At 54.8% G+C, this 13,101-nt stretch overlaps 1 protein-coding gene across 2 annotated transcripts in view; it reads right to left on the reverse strand.

Annotated features, from left to right (window-relative positions):
• The window catches only part of IRF8 (interferon regulatory factor 8), a 22,139-nt gene extending 9,244 nt beyond the window's left edge, over window positions 1-12,895 (reverse strand). Inside the window, exons 1-4 of one of the 2 annotated variants that reach the window (XM_036101038.2) lie at window positions 12,810-12,895; window positions 8,786-8,960; window positions 3,662-3,845; window positions 1,207-1,295 (exon numbers count right to left, since the gene is read on the reverse strand). In XM_036101038.2, coding sequence (XP_035956931.1) covers window positions 1,207-1,295; window positions 3,662-3,845; window positions 8,786-8,959 — 447 coding nt within the window. In that variant the 5' untranslated portion in view covers window position 8,960; window positions 12,810-12,895. Of the gene's footprint in view, window positions 1-1,206; window positions 1,296-3,661; window positions 3,846-8,785; window positions 8,961-12,460; window positions 12,624-12,809 lie in introns of those variants that run through there. The other variant, XM_036101039.2, reaches the window with a different exon arrangement.
• Window positions 12,896-13,101: the final 206 nt, after the last annotated feature.

Raw genomic sequence — 13,101 nt, forward strand, 5'->3', positions numbered from 1 at the left:
CTGAGTGATCAGCCTCTGCAGGACCCCTAATAAGTTTATGGCCTTTTTTGTGAAACCACCTGTCGCAAAACAGAACGGCCAGGTCATCCAGCTGCCCTGGTGCCCCAGAGAGGCAGAAGGTTCCGGGACACCAGTGAACAGTGACACTGGACAGACTCTGCCATGACTTAGTGCGTCCTCCTTCCCTCTCCACGTCCGGACTTCCGAGCTCTGGCCTATTCCTGAACGGATGCTGATACCTCTGATTAGCCAATATTTTGAACTCTGTGTTTCTTGGGAATCCCGGTGTGCCAACCCAACCACCTCACTCTCTTAGCTGAGTCAGCAGAAAAGCCCTGCAGGGAAACGGGATGTTGCTGGAGATGAAAGTCCAGGAATTCACTCGGTCAGCTGCCAGAGACCACCCAGAAACTCAGCATCTGCCATCCGCACAAAACTCAGGCCGCTGAGAGGAGGCTGCATTTTGTTATCTGCATCCTCGGACGCCGAGCTACTCCTAAAAATTCCGCTACTGCCACATGAGTATTAGGAAGGATTTCTATAGCACCCACACCACCTTTTATAAGGACTGTGTGGGGTGATTTCAGCTATGCTAAGTCCACCTGGTCAGAGCCATAAACACAGAGGTAAGAGGCGGATGGTAATAGGGTATCTGTAGAGCTAAAACTGGCATCCAAAACCCCACCCTTCTGCCTGAGGAGACCCCACTAAGCCTTTACTTAGAGCCTATGAACTGAGTGAGTTTACATACAATTCTCACAGGCTGATCACCCTCCTCCCAGCGGCAGATACTAAGATAGGCAGCCTGCCCACTGGGAGCTTCGTAAGGACCCCCCCAAGCCGCATGGGGAGTTTACATTTTGTTCAGTGCAGCCCACCGAAGAAGCCAAGGGATTCCGTGATGCATTTTCTAAGACTGCCATTCAAAACGTTTAAAATAGGATACGTTTATAGCTGGAGCACAGAGCAGGGAGCCCAGCCCCGGCCCTGGAATGAAGCTGGGGAACCAGGGGAAGGGGCTGGCCAGACGGCGAAGGCCGGCCTCGCCTTGCACCCCGGGGCGGGGGGGCGGGGGGGTGGAGGTGCCGCACCCCGAGAAGAGCCCAGGGCTCGGGACGCCTCGGCAGGGCAGGTGCGATGCCGCTCCTCCCCGAGACCCTCGCAGCTTCCACGGCCGGGGCCACTCTGGCCGGGCTGCCCGCTCACCTCCTTGATGAGCTCGTCGATTTCGGATCGCCCGCACTCCATCTCGGGGATCTCGCTCACGCAGCCAGGAGTCGCCATGCCCAATTTGCCTGCGGAAAATCGGGCAGACGCGTGACACACGGCACTGAGCCCACCACAGCCGTCATCGGGGCTGGAATTGAGTCGGCCCTTTGGTTTGGGGTTTTTTTAATGCTGAGTTGAAGGAAATAAAAGTCAGTCGGTGTCTTCACCGGTTTGGAAAAGGCCTAGAAGTTATTTCCCGGGCTGCCTCAGTTGTCTGAGCGGCCAAGTCAAAGGGAGAAGTTGGTTTTGTTGTTTCTAACACTCAGAGGACGAGGACGGCCATGTGGCTCGTCCCCATTTGCTGAGCTGGAAAAGGACTGCCCACCAGACACCCTTCACGCCAGGCATTCACCGCCCATATGGGTTACATTCACAAGCTGGGCTATTCAAAGACATTCAAAAGATTTCCTGGCAAAATATGTGTGCAGATTGGAGTCATTTTTTAAAGTTAATTGACAGGAAATGTCTTTGTGGCCTTTCCAAATATACAGCACGCATCTGTGCACACACCAGGCTTGAGTGTGCACAGCACACCAGGAAGGCTGGCTCCATCGGGCACGGCCTCCAGGCACAGAGCGGCCACACGGCAAGCCCCCCACCCCAGGCTCATTTCCTCCCCGCCCCCACCCCCAGGTCAGAGATCTGCCTTATCAAGGGATCCGTGTGCCGTGTCTCATAACCAACAGGCACCTAACTGACCCATGGCTCCATCCCAACTGAATCTCAATTCTACTTGGACAGACTCAAGAATTCGCTAGAAGCTGCGGATGGGGGAAGTAGGGAGTAGAGGGGGCACCCCCGAGCGAAGCTTGCAAACCACTGAAGTACAGAGCAGAGTGGGTCCATTTAGACACTATGCAAATGCAGGGTCCCTCTGCCCCCTGAGGACCAGCTTCTTCTCTAACACCCACCCTGGCAGGTGATCCTGGCTGCACTCCACGCTGTAAACAAGCTGGGCTCACCTGACAGTTCAAGCTCGGCCGATCCTGGGGGTGGGGGGAGCCAAGGGAAACTTCTCCACTCCCTCAAATCACAGTTCATTTGGTGTTGATGAAAAATTATCCAGAACTTGGAGGTGAGGGGGAGACATGCAGGGCTGGCCTTTCAGAGCCCTCCCAGAGCATTACCTAGGAGGCCTCCCTGCCAAGGTCGTCAGGTTCTCCAGGGGAAGGTCACTTAGTCTGACTAACTGCTGACGGGTTCTGACTCAGTCAGGTTAGGTGCTAATTTATACAGAGTGAAGCTACAAACGACCGGGACCTCTGACAATCCCCCAAACTCTGGGTACACGCCAGGGACAGGACATCCAGCGGCTGGGCTCGCGGACCGAGTGTCACCCAAGCCTCTCATTCTCCATCCCACCGTCTCTGTCCTTACGCTGGCTCCCTTGAGGAGGAGTTAAATGACACTCTGACCCAGGCTCACTATAGATTTGGGACAGTCACAATTTTAACTCCTTTATCAATTCTCTGTGGACATTTTCAACCCTCCCCCAGTGGGAAGAGATCAAATCGAGAACATCTGCACAGCCCCGGAGAGTTGCTGAGGGCTCTATTTCTCTCAGGCTCCCTGGATGACTAAAGAGCATGGAAGAAGCAAGGGATTTGGCTGCAGGGGTCTAACTGCTACATCTAATGGCTAAGGGATGTGTTAAAAGAATGTTCTCAACCCCTGACGATAACGAGCTTTCGGGTCCGGGCCAGCGCTGATCCGCACACAGCACCCCACTTTCGCAAAGGCTTCTGACGCCAGACCAGATGTCGCTGTCTCCCGGTCGATGAGCCATGTCCGACCAGGGCGCGGCAGCAGGGCCGTGCTATGTGAGGCAGGTTTGGGCGGCTCCTGCTTTCATCTCCACGCGAATGCTCTGTCGGGATTTTAGAGCTGGAAGGCCCATCCGGAATCCTCACTTCCCGGACTTCCCAAATAATGATCAGGATCTAACCACGTGCCGAGGCGTATCTGATCTCTGGCCATGAGGCCAATGCTGCCATCGTCCCCCACTGCATTCAAGAACGTTACCCTCCCCCCGCTTCGTCCACCTGACTGTCCCCTAGCCTCCTCTGGGCATTGTTAGAACAGAAGGAACACCTCACCCACCCTGCCCAGGCCACTTGCTCCTGCCCAACCCCGTGACTGCCGCAGGGAGGCCACACCCCCAGACCCTGGTCTGACAGCGGTGAGCAGCCTCCCCACCCTTTCCTCCCACGGGCGCCACCTCCCACTCAACTGGAAGCTGCCACTTGGCCAGCGGATGGTGGCCGAGGTCAGGGGAAAGAGCCCTCGGTATCTGCTTACACAGAGGAGAGGACAGTCGGCTAACCACTCGCCCAGATGTCCCCCCAGACCCAGGCAGACTCTGCTGGGCTCAGTGCCCGGCACGGATAGTTACATTTTTGCTCTTCCTCGGGGACGATGCGGTAAACTTTGTATGGCTCAGAAATGTCCAGCTGGGACCGGTCTGTCACTTCCTCAAAATCTGGGCTCTTGTTCAAAGCACAGCGTAGCCTCGTCTTCCAAGTGGCTGGTTCAGCTTTGTCCCCTTCCTTAAATTTCCCTTTGAAAACTGCCCAGGCCTGAAGGAAAAGAAAGCAGCACATGAGATGTGAGGCCAGCCCCGTCCCACCCCGACCATGGGTATCCATGGCCACGGTCAGGAGCGGCGCGTCCTGCCGCCTCTGGCTACGAGCTCACATTCAGGGACTTTCAGGACTCAGGGGTCTCCGTCTCGGAAAGACCCGGGCCAGGAAGGCCCCCACCCCCCCAGGGCCACCCAGCCAAGCCAGAAGCCAGCCCCTGCCTGCGGCTCCTCCCCACATACACATCTTGGATCTGCCTCTTGGCGAATCCTTCCCTGGACCAGGGGGCCAGGAGGAGCCTGAGGTCAACTAGCAAAGAGGAAGTAGCACATGGTTTCACTAGAATGTTCAAAACAAAGAACAATTTGTTGCTTTTTCAAATCAACCCCTAGCCAAAATTTAGCATGAAAAGGGAACATTTGCAAGAAGTCTGAATGTGGTCATCCACTGCCCTGCTACTTTTAATAGAAATTTTGTTTTGCATTTTGGCGTTTATTCTAACCTTCCCCGCCCCACCCCCAGGGCCCTGTTTAAAAGGCAATAAAACGTTGTCTGTCTGTTGGTTTTCCACAGCTGTTCCTAACCTCTCCAAACCTTACAGTCTCAACTAGGACCAGACGCTCAAAGCTGGAAACCTACAAAAGCCACAACGCAGAAGGGGGCAGAACTGAAAAAAAAAATTCAGACGAACACGTGGATGAGCAGTTTCAAGATTTCGAAATTGGAATCCAGACACAACAACGAGGGGGTCAGGGCTGTCAGGTGAAAACCTTCAGTCTCGGGCTAAATCAGACGCACCTGCCGGCCTCCATGAGCACGAGGTCTGGAGGGAATCCTCAGCCCCACTCAGGAAGACGCAAGTCTTCCCAAGGTGACCCAGTCGGGGGTTAAACACCATGCCCCGACTGTCAGCCCAGTGGAGCTCCCCTACAGCCAGGGTCCTGGAGCTCAATGCCCGCACCAGCGCCCAGGGGGCTCGTGAAATGCAGATCCCTGGGCCCCCCCCAGGAGTCTCCTTCAGTAAGCAGGGCTTAGTCTGGGAATCTGCATCTTCAGCCAGCGTCTCAGAGACTGGCAGGTGACCAGGGGGCCACACGGGCAGGAACTCTGTGACACCCCCAGCCCCTGGGACAAGACCTCACACTCCTCTGCTGGCGCGCTGAGCTGAGCCTGGGCGCTGCCGCGGGAGGGGAGAATGTTCCTCCTGGGGCACACGAGTGTCACCCCTTTCTCTGACTCAGACATAAACTCCCCTCTCAAGTAAATGGCCTCCGGTCCCTCCTGATCGTTGTTCAGTGTTTTAACGGCATCGCAGACCAGGCTTGGATTTACTTTTTTCAAGGAAGGTGAACTATGTACACGTTGAACAGTAATTTCCAATTTTTATTAGGTTAAATCCGAGTTTCTCCACCTCAGCACTCTTGCTATTTGGGGTTGGACCGTACTTTGGGGGTGGAGGCCGTCCTGTGTGTGGCTGAAAGTCTAAAAGCATCCCTGGCCTTGACCCACCGGAGGCCAGCAAACAATCAAACTGTCTCCAGACATGGCCAAGTGCGCCCCGGGGAGGCAACGTTGCGACACGCTCCCCCACCCCCCTCTGCGAACCCCTGGTTAATCCCCATTATACACGGACCCCGAAGGGCACGGCTTTCGAGGCGATGTCAGGACCAGCTAGTTTTTATCCAGCCTGCAGGGCCTACAGCCCTATCACGCATCAGAGGGTCACACTCACCCGTGAAGCAAGCCAGGACATCCTAGCGCAGAGCGGGGCACCATGGTCAGGAGGCGCCCTGGGTGGGCATCAGAGGTACCTTGCTTCCAGCCCTGCCCTGAGCCTTTTCATGGGCTCTCTGGCCGGCTCTAAAAGACCAGCTTAGCTGGGTGATCTCTCAAGACCCTTCCTTCTCGAGCTACCACCAGAAGAACGGAGCGATTCTGAGGCCCGTGGGCAGTCTCCACCCCCAACCCGTGCCTCCCGCCCCTGGGCGCTCATCAGCAGCCAGCAGTAAACCTGGGACCACAAAGTCTTCCTGATTTCATGTTACTGTCTCATCTTGTGTTTTCTTTCCTTGACAGCCTACTGAATTTGAAATATCTGTGCTATGAAGTCTGTTCTAATTCATTTAGGCCGGTCACAATGCTTGTCAGTGAGAGAAACAACCCTCAGCTTTACGAAAAGGAGGCAGAATACTTTTTTAAAAACAAGTACGAGTGGATAAGAGAGCCTCAGGATACGCAAGGATGGTACAACATGAGCTCAGCCCCTTCCAATCCCCCTCTCCGGCCTGCACCACGAGGCAGGCCGCACAATCACAGCTGCAGGCGATGAAGAATTCTCTGGTATAAATGGCTTCTTACGCTCCACTAACTGTTTTTTAAAGGTTTTCTTTGAATGTTCCAAACCAAAGGTTCTCTACTTAACCAGAAACCCCATAAGTCTCTTGGCCCAGCACAGGTGCGTTCGGGCGCCGCGGGGAGACACCCTCAGAGGATGGGCGCCAGCTGGCGTGGCCCAGCAGAGCGCCACGTGGGTCCTTCCCTGTTTCTCCCCAGCGTGCCGCCCTCCCGGTGGCCGCCAGCCCTGGGGGGCGCCCACGTCTCCCTCCCACCCCGCTTCTGCTGAGATTGTGGGCCCCTCTCAGATTGCCACACTGAACGGCTTCGTAATGAACGGAAGCATTGGGAATCTTGCACATTTTTCTCAACGCTGTTGAAACGGCCATGAGGCGCATTGCATAAGACATATAAATCTGGGGCTTTATTTCTTTACCCCCAGAGCCTAAGTTGAAACAGGGCGCAGGGTGAAGGGAGAGGCCTGGCACAGCCACCAGGGACCACAGCCAGGGACATGCAGCCTACTGGTCGGGCCCCTACTCCCCTCCCGGAGAGGTCTCAGTGATGGTCACCCGAAAACCGGGCCCTCAGCACCCCAGGCATCTGCCTAAATCTGCTGGTCCTGGCCATGGTCAGCAACCGGCGCGGGTCCCAGTGGGGAGGGGGGGGTGCTGCCGTACATGCTCCAGGGCCCAGGACGGCCCCACCAGAAGGAACTATCTGGCCCGAGATGTCAACAGTGCTAAGGTTGAGGAGCTCTGGTCTGTAGCCATCTATAACCTCGAATTCCCAGCAGACCCAGTGGACCCTGGGCACTGTTGACATTCGGCTGGAGTCTTTCGCAGGAGAGATTCACCACGATGCCAAAGACAGGAGTCCACAGCACCGCCCAGAATGGTAAAGCAGCTGCACCGGTGACACTGCGAACACCTGCCAGTGTCCAGGCTCCTGATGGGGAGAAATCTGCTGGACACTCGGGCGACACGGGGCCCCTGGAAGGCGAGTGAGGGCGAACCGTCCACATGGGCCCACTTTTCTGGACGAGAGCCAGTAACTGACAGCAGTCTCCCAAAGAGATCTGGGACCCCGGATCAGAGATGGAACAGAACTGCTGAAATGGGGAGCCCCGCTGCCAACACCACAGAGAACCAAAGGGCTGACAGGCCTCTGAAGCCAGCTGTGACCTACGTGCGCCCCACTCCGGGGCCAAGGCATGATCTTCTGTCATTTGTGTTTGGTCGGGCCAGAGGACGGTCATCCCCAGCTCAGCATCCTGTGCTGCCCTGGGTCCCCCCTGTTCTCCCGCCCTCACCTCAGTCTGGGGTCCGATTCCCACCCTTCCCCAACTCCGCCTGCCCCGCCCTCCCCCATCCTCACCCGCTCTCCCCTCCCCGACCCCAAATGCCCACAGAACAAGGGGGGCTCTGAGCCAGCCTCCTGAGCTGTGTCCCTCTGCCGACACAGAAGCCTGGGCTCACCCTGACCTCAGGATCCAAATGTCCCAGGGTGGGGGGCCTCAGAGAAGCCTGCAGGTGACGACGACCCACAGGGGACCCTGAGAGCCCAGCTGGGCTGCCCTGGCTCCCATTCCTCTGCCTGAATGTAGGAATAATGGCAAGTAACCCGCGCTTATCAGGACTGCTTAGGGCTGGGAGCAGGGCTCCTGGTCGGGCTGCCGGACTCCATCGCCCAGGAGCTGTGAGATCTTGGACAAGTCACTTCCCCCTCGGTGCCTGCAAGGAGCAAGAGGAGCAGCGCCTACCACATCGGACTGTGTGGGCCGGGCCTGGCACAGAGCAAGTTCTCACCCAGTGCCCGTGGTAAACAGCAAGCCTCTCCGTGCTTGGGTACTTCTTATTCGCACGGGAAGGAAGACTATTTTTAGACATCTGCTGCAGGTTCAGGGCACCCCACATGACCCGGCACCGGAAGCAATGACAGATGGTGTCTCTCTCATCCGAGCTGACCCTACGCTGCCAGGCAGAAGTAGTAACTTCGAAAGGACAGACTTACACCCTTCCTAGAATTCGTCATGGAATTGAGACGGCAGCCCAGGGGATAAAGGTTTCCATCTCAGGGCCTTGGAGAAGTCTTCTCGCTCTCTGATTGTCAGTCCCCATGCAAAAGACATGGTAGCGTAGCTGGGGAAAGTGCCCTCCATCTCCCCGTCAGGAAAACGCCAACAATACCCAACTGACCTCGAAGTAACTCGGTCATACAATAGATGTAAAATCACCTAGGATATTCGGTGGAGACCCATTCGGCACTCGACCAATGCTTGTTTAAAAAAACTAGATTAGGGGGCGCCTGGGTGGCTCAGTCGTTAACCGTCTGCCTTCGGCTCAGCTCATGGTCCCAGGGTCCTGGGATCGAGCCCCACATCGGGCTCCCTGCTCAGCGGGAAGCCTGCTTCTCCCTCCCCAACTCCCCCTGCTTGTGTTCCCTCTCTCGCTGTCTTTCTGTCAAATAAATACATAAAATCTTAAAAAAAAAAAAAAAACTAGATTAAGTTTCAAGCAAATAAGATGCCACTCAACACCTGCATGGGCCTGGAGAGAAGACGGACACCACTGGTGCTGAACTCAGGGGGTTCGAGTCTGTACCTTAAAAATGGACGCATCCACTTCCTGATTATAATCTTGTTTGCCGGCGTGTTTCCAAGGGATCCGGAACATGCTCTTCTCATCATTTTCCCAAATCAGCCCTGGGTACATGTTGCTGTCGATTTGCTCGATCAGCCACTGCCGAAGCCGCCGGCCACCATTCCGGTCACACATCCTTGGAGAGAAAAGAGCACGTTCTGTGATATTACAGATATTATCTCATTAATCACAGCACCCCGCGTACTTGAGAGCCAAGAACTGCCAACAGGAAAATCAGAGGGCTGCAACACGGGTGCCAGCCTCGCAGAAACCCACGGACCCTGGGACCCTGGGCCACCTGCCGTGGGAAGACCGTGCCTCCCCTGGGCCTCAAACCCCTGAACACTGAGAGCTCCCCGGGAAATCTGCCACTGCCCCGCACCAGATGTCCGTCCCTCCTGAGGTTCCAGCTGGTACTCCTTCCAGCCTTACCCCTTGCTCCATTTCGGGCAAACACGGCCACATCGAAGGACACCATTCCATTTTTAGCATGAGATGGGGAATAATCACCTTTACATTTCCATGTCCTTCGATGAGCAGCTCATCACCCTGAGAGCCAATTCCCTGACTTGATGCCCAGTCTGACCAGTGTTTCTTAGCAAATATGACATCTGTGCACTCCAAGAAAGAAGAGATCCTCAAAGCTATCCCTTCTAGATTGTTCCTTCACAGATGGGTTATTGATAAGAGCAAGAGTTTGGGAATGAGACAGAGCTGGGGTCCCATTTGAGTCCCACCATCTCCCAGCTGGGTGACCTTGTATCATGATTTAACCTTGGAGTGCCAGCTACGGGGGCTAAAGCCCCAGGAGAACCATCAGTACTTGGCATCTTTGGGGTGAGGGCTCAGAGGATGCACCTGAGGCCATGCCTGGACCTTAGAAGGTTCTCTCTAAATAACACATGTTATTATCCTAACTTTCTTCCTCAGGAACTCCTACAACCACTTAGAACAAAAGCAAGGAAATCAACTGGGGCCATAGAACAGGGCAAAGTCAGCCGGGCTAGACTCTTCCAGAAGGCACCAGAATTTGGGGACCTCACCAGGGTGCCCAAAGACATCCTTTGGAAGAACATTCTTGCCAGAACAGGCAGCTTTCCCAACAGCAGACAGAAAAAGAACAATCATGCCGTATCGACGCACAGCCCACATTTACAAGAACAGGGGTGGAAATCCCCTAGACAGTTGGACAGACGTCCACCAGAAAAAAAAAAAAAAGGCATTTCTATTCTTCTGATTAAAATGTGACCTCAGGGCGCCTGGGTGGCTCAGTCGTTAAGCGTCTGCCTTCGGCTCAGGTCATGATCCCAGGGTCCTGGGATCGAGCCCCGCATCGGGCTCCCTGCTCTGCAGGAAGCCTGCTTCTCCCTCTCCCACTCCCCCTGCTTGTGTTCCCTCTCTCGCTGTCTCTCTCTCTGTCAAATAAATAAATGAAATCTTTAAAAAAATAAAAAAATAAAATGTGACCTCTTTGGGCAAATAGGTTTGAAACCATCAGTAGTGACAAGACACAATGTCCCCAAGAATATGGTCACATCCAGAGCAATGCTGGTCCATAAAGCAAGTGCATGACTTGGAAACCAGCCACCCTCCAGGTGGCTGTGGGATTGGAAGGGGGGGGTCCAGGTCCTGGGAAGAAGGTGAATCCCAAGTGCCGACTGTAACTTTTCCATGCCCACTGGTGGGTGTAAAAGGGGTGACATGGGTGGAATTAGGAATTGGACTTGGATTTGGAAACTGCAGACCCAGCAATGGCTTTTCTCCAACCTGACCTCGGGAAAACCACCTGAACCTCTCTGAGGCTCTCCTCAGCGGCAAGGTGAATGGAATTGTATCTCAAGCATCCCAGAATTCCTAAACAGTCCCTTATGCTTCTAAATAAGAAGGTACAGATTTAGGAGGGACACCTAGAGAGAGGAAAGAAACCCCACCACTGAGCACCCCCCAGAAAATAACCTAGCACCGAACTGATTCCTACAGATCTTTTCAGGGGGGAAAGCCAGGAGAATCTCGCCTCACTTGAGGAGTGAGCTGCGTGCAGGAGCGGGGCGAGAGGGGCCAGAACACTACAGGAGGGGTGGTGACTGTGGGTCTGTAAATGCATTGAAATGTGCCCATTCGTTAGGACTTTGTTCACCCCCTTAGCACAAGGTTTGTAAACCAGAGTCCATCCTCCAGGAGCCTCCTGAAAATGAAAAGCAAGATTTTGCGCGCTTTTCTAGAAAGTGGGTCAACACCTTATCAAGATTTCTAATGGATTTGGGGTGCCTCAGCTGGTTAAGCGTCTGCCTTTGGCTCAGGTCATGATCTCAGGGTCCTGGGATGGAGCCCCACGTCGGACTCTCTGCTCAGCAGGGAGTCTGCGTCTCCCTCTCAATCTGTGATCTCTCTCTCCCTTGCTCGCTCTCAAATAAATAAATAAAATCTTTAAAAAAAAAAATTTTTTTTTCTGATGGATTCATAGCCCCCAAAACTGTTAAGGACAATGGTCTTGGTGATTTATAAGGACAGGAAAAGAGAAAATAAAGTTAAGAGAGAGGTCAATGAGAGGAAAAGTGAATCACATAATATGAAAACTGGACAATACTTTAGAAACCGTCTAATCCAGCCTGTTTGCTCACGGGAGGAAACACTGAAGCCCAGAAGGGCACCCTGACCCCCAGGCACCACAGGAGGGTCTTACTTTGCTCACTCTGCAGAGAAAAACTAAGGCTACGTTACCAGATTGAAACACGTGGACAGCCCCACCTGAATTCTCACTGAGGTCACCTCTAAGACTCTAAGTGGCAATAGAAGCCTAAGGTACTAGTCCCATGATGACCCACTATGATTTATGGAACGCTAACGCATTAATCCCATCAAATGTCAAGCCAGAAAAACAATTCATAAGCCCGGTCACATGTTTATAACTTCCTCTTCCTTGATTTTTAATCATTCTCTTTATGGGCCAAATCCTATCTGGAGCTAATCTGCATCCCAATAAATGGGTCCCGGGTATCAGGCTTCCCAGGCAGGAGGTGATAAGAGGCTGCGGTGGCCCCACCCAAGGCAGATTCCAGGATTCCAGGATGTGCCTAGGAGGTGGTGCAGGACTCACCTCCCACACCTTTCAGGGCCCCAGGCAAGGGTGGCCACAAATCCCCACATCCCCCACCCCCAGACGAAAAGCATCAAAGCCATTTGTCACTTTGACCCCAGTCTTTCTGAAATGACTGAACCACTCCCAATTCTTTTCTTGGAAGAATCTGCCATAATCCCAAAGGACATGCTCAGAACCAGCTCCTAACTTAGGTTTAAAAAAAATAAAAATAAAAAGTGTTATATCCCCCGACATGTTGAAGGGATATTTTAAAATTCTGGAACATTCAGTATCTAGTTTCCATTCATAAAGCACTCCATAGCCCTGGGTAAGCAACATATCTCACTTTGTAAAGTCTCCCCTTTGCCCTGGGGTGCATGTTGCACCCAAAAGCTCCTGTTAGCGGTGAGCCCTACAAAGCTAGGGCTTTCTTGCCAGGGACCACTCACTGGGCTGTATGATGAGAGCGAAGGGCCTCAGAGCCCACTCAGAAATCGGTAACTGGCATCAGGCAGAAGAAAACCCCAGTGTGCACCCCCTTCCACCAAGTAGCTCACACAAAAACGGACGGTCACCGGGCAGTTTCTTGGTCGTGACCCTCCGAGCGCTACTCCAGGCAGCAGGACTTGGGCGGGACCGGAGAGCAGGTCTTGCAACAAAGGGGTCAGTATTTCCCCTCACTAGATAGGCCATTCTACGGTCTTCCATGCAAACCCGACTCTAAGAAAAATGGGATTTTTTTTGTCAAGCATCAGCCACTCGGGGACCCGCCACCCCGTGCTCAACGCCTGGACTTTGGGTCTGGGTTCAGGAGGAAGAGCAGAGGAGGAGGAGAGACGGAGCCGGGCTGGCCCGCCGCCCAGGCCCCCTCCGGCCCGGCCGTCTACCTGCCGCCGGGCTGCCTACCTGCCGCCGCGCGCGCCCGAGCCCGCCGCCCGCCTTCGGCGCCGCCGCCCGCGTTCCCACGCTCGCCGCCGCGCTCGGGGGATGCGGCCGCGGGCTCGGGCGCCGGCGCGGGTCTAGGGCCGGGGCGGGTCCGGCGTGCCGAGCGGCGGCCGCGCGGGCCAATGGGCGTGGGAGGGCAGCCGGGGCCGCCCAATGGGCGCGGACGCGCCGCCAGCACCGCCCAATGGGCGCGGCCCGTCCGGCCCGCCTTCTTCGAAGCGCTCAGCTTTCCGAGAAATCACTTTGCGCAGGG

This window comes from Halichoerus grypus, chromosome 15, assembly GCF_964656455.1.
Source record: "Halichoerus grypus chromosome 15, mHalGry1.hap1.1, whole genome shotgun sequence".
Taxonomy (NCBI): Eukaryota; Metazoa; Chordata; class Mammalia; order Carnivora; family Phocidae; genus Halichoerus; species Halichoerus grypus.